The following is a 12,744-nucleotide window of genomic DNA, read 5'->3' as shown; positions in this document are numbered from 1 at the left end:
CTATAAATGGCCACAAACAGACTAAGAACCACCACAAAGAGACTGACAATGACCACAAAGAGGGTAGAAATGGCCATGACGAGATTAAAATGATCAAACTGGAGAGTAGACATGACTACCAAAAGACCAAAAACTGTCATTAAGAGACGTATAATGTCAACAAATACATTATAAATGACGATATAAGACAAGAACCGACCAAAGAAACCAAGGACTGCTGAAGACAGATGAGAAATCACCACAAATAGATCAAAAATGACCAGAAAGAGACAAGAAGAAACTGAGGACAACCAAAGACAGATGAGAAATTACTACAGAGACTAAATATGATCATATAAACTGAAAATGACAACAAAGAGACTGGAAATAGCCACTAGGCACTGATATAACACCAAATATACTAAAAACTACCACAAAGAGGCTTAAAATCACTACAAGTAGACTGAAAACGACCACAAGCAGACTAGAACCTGCTAGCATAGTTTCACAAACACATCAAACATGTTAGCTGCTATCGCTACTGTTGGTGTTGATGGTGGGTAGAGCTTAGAGCTATAGACGTGCTAAAAAGCCAACATACAGGGGATAAATGGTCATGTAAAGCGGCTGCATCTGCAATTCAAGCCAGCTGATAAAACAGGAAAGTGGTTAGAAACAAAACCAGCACAAACCACACAAAAATGTGTCATTTTTAAGGTGGAAACTCCTGACTACTGTGGTGGCTGCAACCTGAGAGCTCTGATGAATATTTAAACCACCTGTAATCTGAGGTATCTGGAGGTGCACCGCTCTGTGTAAGCCACAGTTCACACCAGCACCGACGGCAGACAGAAAAACCTCTTCAAAAAAATCACCAAGCAAAGAAACGCATCAAAACCATAAGGGTTGGTTCAATTTCTCAAAAAAAAAAATCCCCAAACGCTCATTCACCTTATCAAGTTTTATTTGGCTAAGGTGTGAAATAAAACTCTACCGCGACCACTCATTATTCCGTTAGAGCTCCAAATGTCAGCCTCAGGTGTAACGTCTCGCACTGTGCCGGTGTTTGGTTCAGAAAACATACGTTGCTGTCTGCTGCTATAATTAAAGCTCAATAATTCAAACTCAGAGAAGCTTTAAATTCTGCACTGTGAGTGTGACTGGAATTAAAATGTCTGTGTAGGTTCTCATTCATCCAGGTCATGGTTATCCAAAGTAGTTTCAATCAATCCACTGGAGTTTAAGAAAGTTCCTTGAAGACGTTTCACCTCTCATCCAAGAGGCTTCTTCAGTTCTGGTGGTGGTTGGTGTTGCCTCAGCTTTTAAACCTCTGTGAGGTTGTGTCCAGGGCTATTATTCCAACGACCAATACCAAAACTCGTCAGACTATTTAATGACCTCACAACGACCATCGTAGTAGTCAGTAGTAGTAGTCAGATGAGTTGTGGTATTGGTCGTTGGAATAATAGCCCTGGACACACCTCACAGAGGTTTAAAAGCTGAGGCAACACCAACCACCACCAGAACTGAAGAAGCCTCTTGGATGAGAGGTGAAACGTCTTCAAGGAGCTTTCTTAAAGTCCACTGGACTGATTCAAACAACTTTGGATGACTGGAATTAAACTTTGTGCTTCCCTGCAGGCTTTCCACCATTTGCATTCAGTATCTCCACTAAATGACAAGAAATGATCGCAGAGAGACTGAAATAACCACAAATCGGTGAAAAGTGACAATAATATACTGGACACAACCGCAAAGAGAGTAGAAATGATGACAAATACACCAAAAATGACCACAAAGAGACCAGAGCCAACCAAAGAATTTGAAAATTACCTTAGACATGCGAGGAATGACTACAAATAGACAAAAAAAGGCCACAAAGGGACTGAAAATGACCACAAAGAGAGTAGACATGACTACAAATAGAGTAAAATGACCAAAAAGACACAAAAAAATCACTACAAATATCCTAAAAAATGACCACAAAGAGACTAGAATTGACCAAGGACATTGAAACAACCACAAAAAGGTGGGAAATTACAACTAATAGACTAGAAATTACCACAACAGACTAGAACCAACGAAAGAAACTGGAAATGACCATGCACAGACAAGGAATGACTACAAACAGACTAAAAATGGCCACAAAGACACTAGAAATACCCACAAAGAGGCTGTCGGTCTACTAAAACCTGGCAACAGTAAATAAAAAACTGTAATCCAGTAACTTTGAAAGCATATTTTCTAATACCGAATAAGTCAGGGTCAGCTAAAACAAGATATTTAACTTTTTGCTGAACTTTTACAGGACTAAAACGACAATAATCGGCAGGTTCATCAATAGTAGGATTATGAAATGATGTTTTCTCTCCGGTGTGGGGTGTTACCTTGGTGATGACCAGGGGCTCTCGGTGCTCGGTGCCCCCCCTCAGGGTGAAGCCCCAGGGGGATTTGCCTCTCAGCAGCACCTCCACCAGCTCCTCCTCATCCTCCTGCCCTCTCCACCCGTCCACCTCCATCAACCACCTCATCCTCAGGTCATCGTCCACGGCATCCATGACGCCTCCGGGTCGGCGGGCTCCATCAACATCGGCTCCCTCTGGAAACATGGAGCGTTTCGTACAATTTCTATTCACTGCTGATGAGTTTCAGTACATTCTAGTCCGTTTGTGGACAATTCTAGTCTATTTAAGGCCATTTTTAGTCTATTAGGAGTCATTTCTCACCTGTTTGTCGTCATTTTTATTGTATTTTCCATAATTTCTCATCTGTCTTTGACAATTTTCAGTTTTTTTGGTCAGTTCAAGTCTATTAGTGGTCATTTCTAGTCTTCTTATGGTAATTTGTAGTTTATTTGAAGTAATTTCTCATCTCTCTATGGTTGCTTTCAGTTTCTTTGATCTGTTCTTGCCTCTTTGTGGTTGTTTGTTGTCTATTTGTCATAAGTTTTGTCATATAGTTTCTTTGGTCATTTTAAGACGATTAAGAGTAACTTGTCACCTCTTTGTGGTTGTTTTCTGTTTATTTGGTCAGTTCAAGTCTATTAGTGGTCATGTCTAGTCTCATTTTTGTCAAACGTTTATCTGTTTCTGCCCCTGAAATGTGCATATTTGCTTGTCAACTGTGATACTGAATGAGTAAATCTGGGTTTTAAAATGTCTGTCACACAAAACCAACATTTTCTAGAATAAAACAAGTCGTTGTATGACTGGGAAAATAACTAAGACTGATCAACAACAAAAACAATCATGGGTTGTAGCACTAGGACGAAGTATGACACCGTTGAAATACATAAAGGTAAGAAAAATAAGCTATTAATTAAATATATATATATTATTTTTTAACCAAAGATATGACAATGTGTAGCCATAACACAATAAAACAGAAGATGAAGTTAAACCTAAGCTAACTATGATTTAGAGTACCAACAACAGACCTGAATCCAGTTAACTTCTTTTCTTTGACTAATTTTAAGAAGCTTAACTTACTTTACAGGCTGTTCTTTGGACAAAAGCTCTCGACAAACCTCCCAGAAGAAAAGCGGACGTCGTCTCTGCTCCGACAGGTGAGCAGCTCTCGTCATTCCATCGCGTCACTCCGACTTCATGTTTTCATTTAATGCCAATATTAATTGGAATTTCTTGTCTTTGTGAGCAGCGTTTCACAGAACTTTCTTCCTCCTAGGACTCTCTCTGAGGACCTTCTGCCGTCCCATCACCGCAGCTCTCCGTTATCTTCCGCTGCTCTCACTTTTCTTCCGTCCTCACCTGAGCGGTTGATGATGTCACCGCGCCACCTGGCGGCGACGTGCTGCGTCACCGGCGTGATTGTTGCCTTCAGGTGCTCCCGTAAACTTCACAGTCCCTCCCTCTTTCTTTCTTTCTTTATGTTCATTTCTATCTATCTATCTATCTATCTATCTATCTATCTATCTATCTATCTTATATTTGTCTTTTTCTTTGTCTTCTATTTTCTTTTTGTCTTTCTTTCTTTCTTTCTTTCTTGCCTAAAAGGAAGTTTCATTTAGTTTCTATTGGCCTAGTACGGGCATAGAAGACAAGATCTCTTGGACCTTAGTTGACTGCATCACATTTCAGCTAAGTTACACTAGTTTACCAGTTAAATCTGACAGAAGCAAAGTCTCTTAGAAGACAAGTTTAATGTCCTACCAAAGACTTTCTGCCACAATGAATCTGAACACAAACAAAGCTGTCTGATGGAATTTAACATAAATGAAATTTCTTGAATAAAAGACGACTGCAGCTTCCAAGTTCGCTGACGCAGGAAGACAAGAATGCAGCTGTGCCAGATACAGCCTATTAATTACAGCGCATCGTCCGCACTCTGACAGAACCTGCAGCTGTTGACTGCCGCTCAGACCACGTAAGTACAACATTTTATTTTCTGACATTAGACAAACATGGGAAATAAGATTCTAAACTTTGTCACACATGGGAAATTATTTAGCAGAGTTTGAGATCTGATTAAATCAAGCAAGTTCACATGTTTTTAGGAGGGAATATATTTTACTTTAGCTGTCTGTAAGCAACCAGTTGAATAAAACTGTGAACTCAATGCAACGATTTGTCAGAATTTACATGAATGTGTTTAATTATTTCTGAAAGGCATAAAACTTGTAGTCATTGTAAAAAAAACCTGAGTTTCATATTTAACACTAAACTGAAAAACTTCATGTGATTGGAAACGTTCTGCAGGCTCTGAAACTTAAAGAAACTTAGAAATGCAAAAAGCAAACCAGCCTATTGGTTTCTAAAAGCCTGGCATTTGTGTAGTTTGGATCATGTACCAAACAACAGAGCCTTACATTTTCATTCATCTCGTCAGACTGGTTTAAGTGACAAGTAAACGGGCCCCTCCTGTTCTGCTCTTTTTCAGCACCCTATCATTAAAGATTCACAAGTCACAAAGATCAACAGCAGCAGAAATGTTTCCAGGTAAGATGGACGGCTCATGTCTACTTTTAGTGGCTAAGGTTCTTGTCAAGTCTAGGATGAGCTGTGCAAAGATAATAATTTTTACCATCTGACTGGAGCTCCTACAGACAGTGGACGCCACGCCTCAGGGTACTGCGTCGGGCCCCAGCCGGGGAAGGAGGGGCATCATGAAGGTAAAGGAAAGGATGCAGAGATAGAGAGGGCCAAGGAAAAGGATGCAGGAGGGAAGAGTAGCAGCTCTGATCGTGACCACAAGGACCAAAGGAGCTCTAACAGTGACCGATATGACAGCGGGGACCGCCGTAGCTCTGAGCGTGACCGATGTGACAGCGGGGACCACCGTAGCTCTGAGCGTGACCGATATGACAGCGGGGACCACCGTAGCTCTGAGCATGACCGATATGACAGCGGGGACCACCGTAGCTCTGAGCGTGACCGATATGACAGCAGGGACCGCCGTAGCTCTGAGCGTGACCGATATGACAGCGGGGACCACCGTAGCTCTGAGCGTGACCGATGTGACAGCAGGGACCGCCGTAGCTCTGAGCGTGACCGATGTGACAGCAGGGACCGCCGTAGCTCTGAGCGTGACCGATGTGACAGCGGGGACCACCGTAGCTCTGAGCGTGATGGAGAAAAAAAGCACAAAGGACGCCGTCACCGCCGTGGGAGTGGTGGTGGAAGCCCAGGGCACAGCGGTGGCAGTGGTGATAGCTACGGTAGCGGCGATAGCTACGGCAGTGGCGGCAGCGGAGGTAGCGGCAGTGAGGACGATGGCCACCCAGGAAAACATGGCCGCAAACACAGGCACAAGCATGGCCGCGGTCGTGGCCACGGTCGTGGGCACAAGCATGGTCATGGTCACGGCCGCTAGAAGAGCAGTGAACACAGGTTAGGCACAAAGTTCATTTAAAAATCTTTACAGTTGACACAAAGATTTTCTGCCAAAGTTACGAAAGTTTTTCAAATCAGAAGTTTCCATCAAAGTGGGAGGAGGTCAGCTGGAACAAACATGATGTCACTGACTTCTGTGCACCAATCAGCATTTCAATGCGAGGACAGTTCATAGGCTGTCAATCAAATCTGGTCAAACCACACCCACACAAGTCTGAGGAAACCTTTGAGCGTTGGACCTTTAACAAATAATTCCTAAAAGATGTGTTTCATAACTAAATAGATCAGAAGATCTGAAGTCTAGTTGAATTACTGTGACAGATACGATGACGTCAGTATTTCAGGATATACTGTACATGTATAGTTTATTGTAGTAATAAGGAAACAAAACAAACAAAATCTTAGCCAAAGCTAGTTAATCACATTTTGCATTGTGATGGCATCATGCTCACTGTTACTTCAGTTCATTTTCAGTGTTTTTATCTCCATAGGAACCACTTCAGTGACGAAAACTGGTGTGTCAACCTGCCTGCAGCTTTTGAACTTCAGCCAAAACAGTTGAGACGACGCTGCAGGGAAAATAACTACCAGAAATGAAATAATTAACCCACTGTACTGCATCAGCAATGGTGCAATAAGTACACATATGCAAAGAAAATGGTTAAATGAAATAAAATACTCTGAAGACAACCTGAAACGTTTCTCTCCTTTTTAATTTATTTCCACACTGAATACAATGTTGTATGTGTTTAGCAGCCTTACCATTTACTGTGACAGAATCTTCCAATTCATGTAAGAGCAAACGTGACTTTTAATGAATTTTCACATTTTCTCTCTCTTTTTGCCCATTAATTACCACATAAAAAAATACACAAATTTCATAAAAGTATAAGTTAATTACAGAAGATAATGATTTCACATAAATAAAATGCTAAAATCTAAAAACACCAAGACATGTCTTACACCTCTGACATATTTAAAGAGTAATTCATGTTAATTTAGAGGAGAAACATGGACAACTGTAGTGTTTTGGTTCATATTATGTGGAAGCATCTAAAAGCACATAGAGTTCTGGGTGGAACCTTCTACGCTTTGTTCCCAGGGAATAAACATAGAAGCCAGAACATCTTATTTTGCCCTCCGCCCTGAGCGTGACGCTGCAGCATACACCTCAGGGCAGAGATACAAGGTCAATTCAGGTAACAGGTGTGGTGTAGCTCCGCCTCCTGCAGGGTGGATCATCTGGTTTCCTCCCAGACTGACAGAGACAATAAGATCTACAGCTGAAGAGCATCAGATGGTGAAAAAAAAATGTAGAGAGGACACTTTTAATGTTCTGTAGATAGATTTTGGTAATCTGAGCTTATTTTTTATTTATTTTATCTAGGACCTTGGCCCCAGAGACTAATGGGTATTTAAGATAAGATTTGCATTGTTCCTGCAGACTGCAAAGATAGTGCAAACATTTAGGAAATGTACCACAAAATAACCAAAATAAACCCAAATACTAATTACAGAAATAACATTATTGTAAGAACCAGTGGTATTTGAGTTTAGGGTTAATAATAAAGATAAAATTATTTAGTGTCGCAACAATTAGCTGAACTCATCTGACAACAGAATTTACAGTTTTATTTTTGAAACATACTGAATAGGTTTGAGCAGAAAAGTTAACAGTTATCCAAAACTAATGGATAAACAGCCCAAAACAATCCATACATGGTTAATGAACAGAAGTAATTTTGTAAAAGTGAATGATTTTTTTTCAAATAGTTGTCCTGAAAGCATGGCTAACACTTGACATTGTTTGTTAACAGTATGGATAAACTGTGGAAAACTGCCTGCTATCCACAGTGATAAATAAAAATTGCTATCTAAAAGTCTGGTTAACAGTTAAAATTATGAACTAAAAAACAAATGAGCATGTTATATAATAGACAAACAGTATTACCAGTTGAAACAACTTCAAGTGTAAACAGCTACATAGCTAGCTAAAACTATGAATAAAAAGTTTTAGTTGTTAGCTCAAAATATGCATGAACAGTTAAAACTGTCAGTTGTGGATACACAAATGCAAATGTTAGCTAAACATGATGCATAAGCAGTTGAAGTAAATAGATTAAAATTGTAAATAAACTGTTAGCTAGCTTAAAATTGTTAGCTAAAAGTGACTACACAGATAAATTAGCTAGCTTAAAGTATGGATAAATAATGGGAAATCATTAGCTGAGTAAATAAACAGCAGAAATTGTTAGCTAACAGTATAGACAACTTTCTATTTGAAGGTATTTTTCTCCAAAATCACACAGAGCGGCTGACCTGGAAGCCTGATCAGGGAAACTGAACCCTTGCTCACCTCTGCTGATGTTTTTACGTCCACAGAAACCACCTGCATAGTAAACATGACGGGATACAAGGTCGTCCTGTTCAACGGGTGTCTCCCACATGTCATTTTCTCACTGACTCAGAGGCAAAATAAGCCACAGCCGTCTCCATTTGTGTTTTAATCCCCAAAATACTCCCGTCACACACACTCTTTGTGTATTTTTTGGTGGAAGGTTAGCATTTTGTCTTGCAAATCCAAAATTCCCCATCGAAGTAAAACAACAAATCAATGTTTTTTTGATTTCTTAATTGTATTAAATTGCAAAGACAATCAGTGACAGCACTATTTGAGAGCAAAAAGTATGAGGATATGCCCCCAAATAATGTGAAAAGACAGATATAGAGCGCATTTAAGCCTGATATATCTCATTCCACTTTACCAATGTAGTATCTGATCTGAGAGATGTATTCCTTAATAAGTTAGTAGAGTGGAATCTGTATTGTTTGTTCTAGTATCCGATATGAGTTGCTTATTATATGAAGTATCTGCTCTGATATGATTCCTTATAGGTGTCGTCTGACCACAGATGGAACCTGAACTACACGTGTGACTAATTCTACCCATATCATTGGAATGTGTTTTTCAGTCTTAAGAACCGGATTGCCTGTTGTTTTTGGGGCACCCATGTCCAGCTAGAAGATGGATGTGTTACTTTGGGATTGCAGAGCCAAGGGGTTCTATTCAGGGGTGGTTTTGTTTTGAGTAAGGGGTCTTCAAACATGAACCAGATGTTGTAATTCGATCCTTACCAGAAGGTATAAGAGCGACCTGACTTCTTTGTTCTGTGAGATGTTCGTATTGGCTGTGAACCTCCACAGGCAAATCATGGGTCCTGTTCAGATGCTGTCTTTTTATAATAAAATCATATTAAAAGCAACAGTGTCACCGGATGTGTTATTCAACCTCGGCACATCTAAGAGAAACCACGACACCAATAAGCGTAACTTTACCTTCAGAAATGATTGAAAACCCTTCAGTGGGCCGTGTTCATTCATCACCGCTGTACTTTATTGTGAATCAAAGACTGTGTTAAAAGTGAATTAAGCCACAGCTGAAAATAATCCACAACAAATGCATTATTTCCTTCAGTTTGAGGAAAATATCACACTGAGCAGCTTCTTTAACAAATTAGTGACATTTTAATAAATGAAACCAAACATCTGTGTGGTGTTTCACAGAAACAGTGGTTACAAACATATTAAAGAGATATTTTAAAATTGATTTGCTTACAATAAAATGCCAGTATCCATGAATCCTACAGCATGATCCATAAAATGGGACCAATTTTTAGAGATTTCTGCACTCAGTCATTAATCCTGTAAGGCCCAAATATAGAATAAAATGAGCAAAAACTTTTTTTAAAAACAAAGCCAATATATATATATATATATATATATATATATATATATATATATATATATATATATAGAAAATAAGAATTTTTATATTCTTTACAAACACAATAACAATAAAAGAAAAAATGACTTGCACACTGCTCAGCTGCAAAGTACAAGAAAAACTGGAAAAAGGTGTCCAGTTCTCACAGTAAATTACCTATACTTTGTTGGGAAAAACAAGTTGATTCCAGTTTTAAATACAAAATGTCACAATAGCACACAAACTCTGACTCACATGTGCTGTAATGTTGTGAAATGACACAGATTCCGGCCACACACAGGTTCAGTCTGAGTCCATGAGAAAACTGCTCAGATGATAAAATCACACTCGCTGTCGATAAAAGGCAGCTCCTGGTATTGACGCTCCACCTGCCAGCAGAGCAGCAGAGCCTGAGCTACGATATTCTCCGACATCCTGCTGGCGAAGTCCAGCGTCTGGATGCTGACCGGGGGAGGATCCGCTGACCTGAAGATACATTTATCCTCCTTTACATCCTTTAGACGTAAAGGAGTTTCCTTCAGAAACTCCTCTGTTTCATCTTCTCTGTGCTCAGCCTCCTTCGATTTGTCCGAACGAGACAAAGACCAGCATCTGGACTCATTACATCCTATCTCACAGACACCAGAGTTCAGTCGTTAGCCGCATTTTATGACTTCCACGTCTGCAGAAACACAAATATTCGTTACATCTCTGGTGTAGCCTCCTAAACAAGAAGCAGATATCGTCACCGGCAGCTTCTGTTTATCCAACAACAGTAAAGTCATCTGTGTCCTAACAGTCTTTAAAGCATGGAAACAAACTTACAGGGAGGTATAAACAGTAGAGTCTGAGTCTTAACTTTATATTGAACTGAATGACAGTCATTGGAAGAATATTTGAAGGATTCAAAGAACAATTCAGAATATTCTCAGTAAGTCATCTGAATATATAATATAATATAGTACAATAACATTTCAGCCTTTACCTAATGCACCATGCTGCAGCTCCTCTCTGGTTAATTTCAGGTTTCCGACCTCCAGAGCTGCTGACAAACCTGCAGATGAACCAGTTCCCCTGCTGCTGGTCGGTGGGAGGAGCTGGTCACCCAAAACCACCCCGTTAGACCACCTACATGTCCCAACTGCATTACTAGATTAAGACAAATTAGTCATTTGAATATGAGGTTCGCTTATAAATATCAGTTGATCTTGTTGACGTTTTAGTGGTGATTTCTTTAAACTTGTGGAGATTTGTGCGAGTTTTTTTGATCAATCAGATCGTGCAGGGTCATCATCTGAACTGCTTTAGGTACAAGTAAAGAGAAATAAATATATATTGGAGATAAATATCATTTCCTGAGTCCTAATTCTCTTAGGTTTTGGCCTGACTTCCTGATTTATTCATGGCTTTATGTAAAGAAAATGATCCACAGTGACTCCTGGATTATTTCTTTATACAGAGACTTTAAAGTATTTGGATGCTTCAATAAAAGCAATAGAAACTGTTTGCCAACAATATGGATTAACAGTTGAAACTGCTTTAGGTAGATAAACAGCTACATATCTGGCTTAAACTGCTGATAAAGAATTAAAACTGTGAGGAACAAATAAGTATAAACAGTTGAAATTATTAGCCGTAGATAAACAACTGAAATGTTTGCTAAACATGAGGTATAAGCAGTTGAAGGAAATAGCTTCAACGTGGAAATACATTTTTGACTAGCTTAAAATTGTTACCTAAAAGTGACTACACAGCTAAATTAGCTACCTTAAAGTATGGGTAAGTAATTTTGGGAATCGGTAGCTAAGTAAATAAACAGTAGAAATTGTTAGCTAACAGTATGGATTAACAGTTACAACAACTTTACAAAGCCGGTTTAAACTATTGACAAAGAATTTAAATTGTGAGCTACAAATATGCAAAAACAGTTCAAATTATTATCCACAGATAAACAAATGTAAGTGTTAGCTAAACATGACACACACACACACACACGTTTGTACTTCTATCTTAGTGAGGACATCCATAAGCGTAATGCATTTCCTAAAGCCTTACCCTAACCTTAACTATCACAACTAATTGCCTAAACTTAATCCTTACCCTAACCCTAACCAAACCTCAATTCATACCTGTTCTCTAAAAACAAGTCTTCACCCTCAAACATGGCTGTTTCAAAGTGAGGACCGGCCAAAATGTCCTCACTTGGTAAAAATGTCCTCACTTTGATAGTTAAATGCAGAAAATGGTCCTCACCATGTAGCAAGTACAAGAACACACGCACACACACACACACACACACGTTTGCACTTCTATCTTAGTGAGGACATCCATAAGCGTAATGCATTTCCTAGAGCCTTACCCTAACCTTAACTATCACAACTGATTGCCTAAACTTAATCCTAACCCTAACCAAACCTCAATTCATACCTGTTCTCTAAAAACAAGTCTTCACCCTCAAACATGGCTGTTTCAAAGTGAGGACCGGCCAAAATGTCCTCACTTTGTAAAAATGTCCTCACTTTGATAGTTAAATGCAGAAAATGGTCCTCACAATGTAGCAAGTACAAGAACACACACACACACACACACACACACACACACACTCTCTCTCTCTCTATCTAATCTGATTATGCGGATTATGATTTATCTGAGTGAGAAAAGGTCATCCCAGTAAAGAATATTCCAAAAACACAAGCAGATTTAAGGTCTGAACAACCAAGATCATTATTTATTAGGAGGCACAACCTTCTACTCTTTACAAACACTGGATAACAATGAAAGAAAAAATGACTTGCACACTGCTCAGCTGCAAAGTACAAGAAAAACTGGAAAAAGGTGTCCAGTCTCACAGTAAGTTACCTGTACTTTGTTGGGAGAAAAAAGTTGATTCCAGTTTTTAAGACAAAATGTCACAATAGCACACAAACACTGACTCACATGTGCTGTAATGTTGTGAAATGACAGATTCCGGCCACATTTTCACCAGGTTCAGTCTGAGTCCATGAGAAAACTGTTCAGATGATAAAATCACACTTGCTGTTGATAAAAGGCAGCTCCTGGTATTGACGCTCCACCTCCCGGCAGAGCAGCAGAGCCTGAGCTACGATATCTGCCCCTTGAGGCAATACTAAATAACTACTAGAGCTGGCCTGC

At 39.5% G+C, this 12,744-nt stretch overlaps 2 protein-coding genes across 4 annotated transcripts in view; one reads left to right on the top strand and one right to left on the bottom strand.

Moving 5' to 3' along the window:
- The window catches only part of LOC110969941 (protein Shroom2-like), a 46,285-nt gene extending 42,837 nt beyond the window's left edge, over positions 1 to 3,448 (bottom strand). The window contains exon 1 of the mRNA XM_051942338.1: positions 2,367 to 3,448. Coding sequence (XP_051798298.1) covers positions 2,367 to 2,588 — 222 coding nt within the window. The 5' untranslated portion in view covers positions 2,589 to 3,448. The remainder of the gene's footprint in view (positions 1 to 2,366) is intronic.
- Positions 3,449 to 3,529: 81 nt separating this feature from the next.
- On the top strand, positions 3,530 to 6,518 carry LOC110969940 (uncharacterized). Of its 3 annotated transcripts, XR_007939399.1 has the most exons (5): positions 3,530 to 3,544; positions 3,664 to 4,362; positions 4,876 to 4,934; positions 5,033 to 5,825; positions 6,320 to 6,518. XR_007939399.1 is itself a non-coding variant. In XM_022220125.2 (4 exons), exons 3-4 carry the CDS (start codon positions 5,150 to 5,152, stop codon positions 6,388 to 6,390), a joined length of 747 nt encoding a protein of 248 aa, XP_022075817.2. In that variant the 5' UTR covers positions 4,253 to 4,362; positions 4,876 to 4,934; positions 5,033 to 5,149; the 3' UTR covers positions 6,391 to 6,518. The 3 variants fall into 3 exon arrangements, 2 of the variants coding, with proteins under 2 accessions (XP_022075817.2, XP_051799103.1); XM_022220125.2 differs by lacking the exon at positions 3,530 to 3,544 and having other exon boundaries at positions 4,253 to 4,362; XM_051943143.1 differs by lacking the exons at positions 3,530 to 3,544; positions 3,664 to 4,362 and having other exon boundaries at positions 4,929 to 5,825.
- The last annotated feature ends 6,226 nt before the right edge of the window (positions 6,519 to 12,744 follow it).

Source organism: Acanthochromis polyacanthus, chromosome 22, assembly GCF_021347895.1.
Source record: "Acanthochromis polyacanthus isolate Apoly-LR-REF ecotype Palm Island chromosome 22, KAUST_Apoly_ChrSc, whole genome shotgun sequence".
Classification (NCBI taxonomy): Eukaryota; Metazoa; Chordata; class Actinopteri; family Pomacentridae; genus Acanthochromis; species Acanthochromis polyacanthus.
This window is presented reverse-complemented; position numbering and strand designations above follow the sequence as displayed.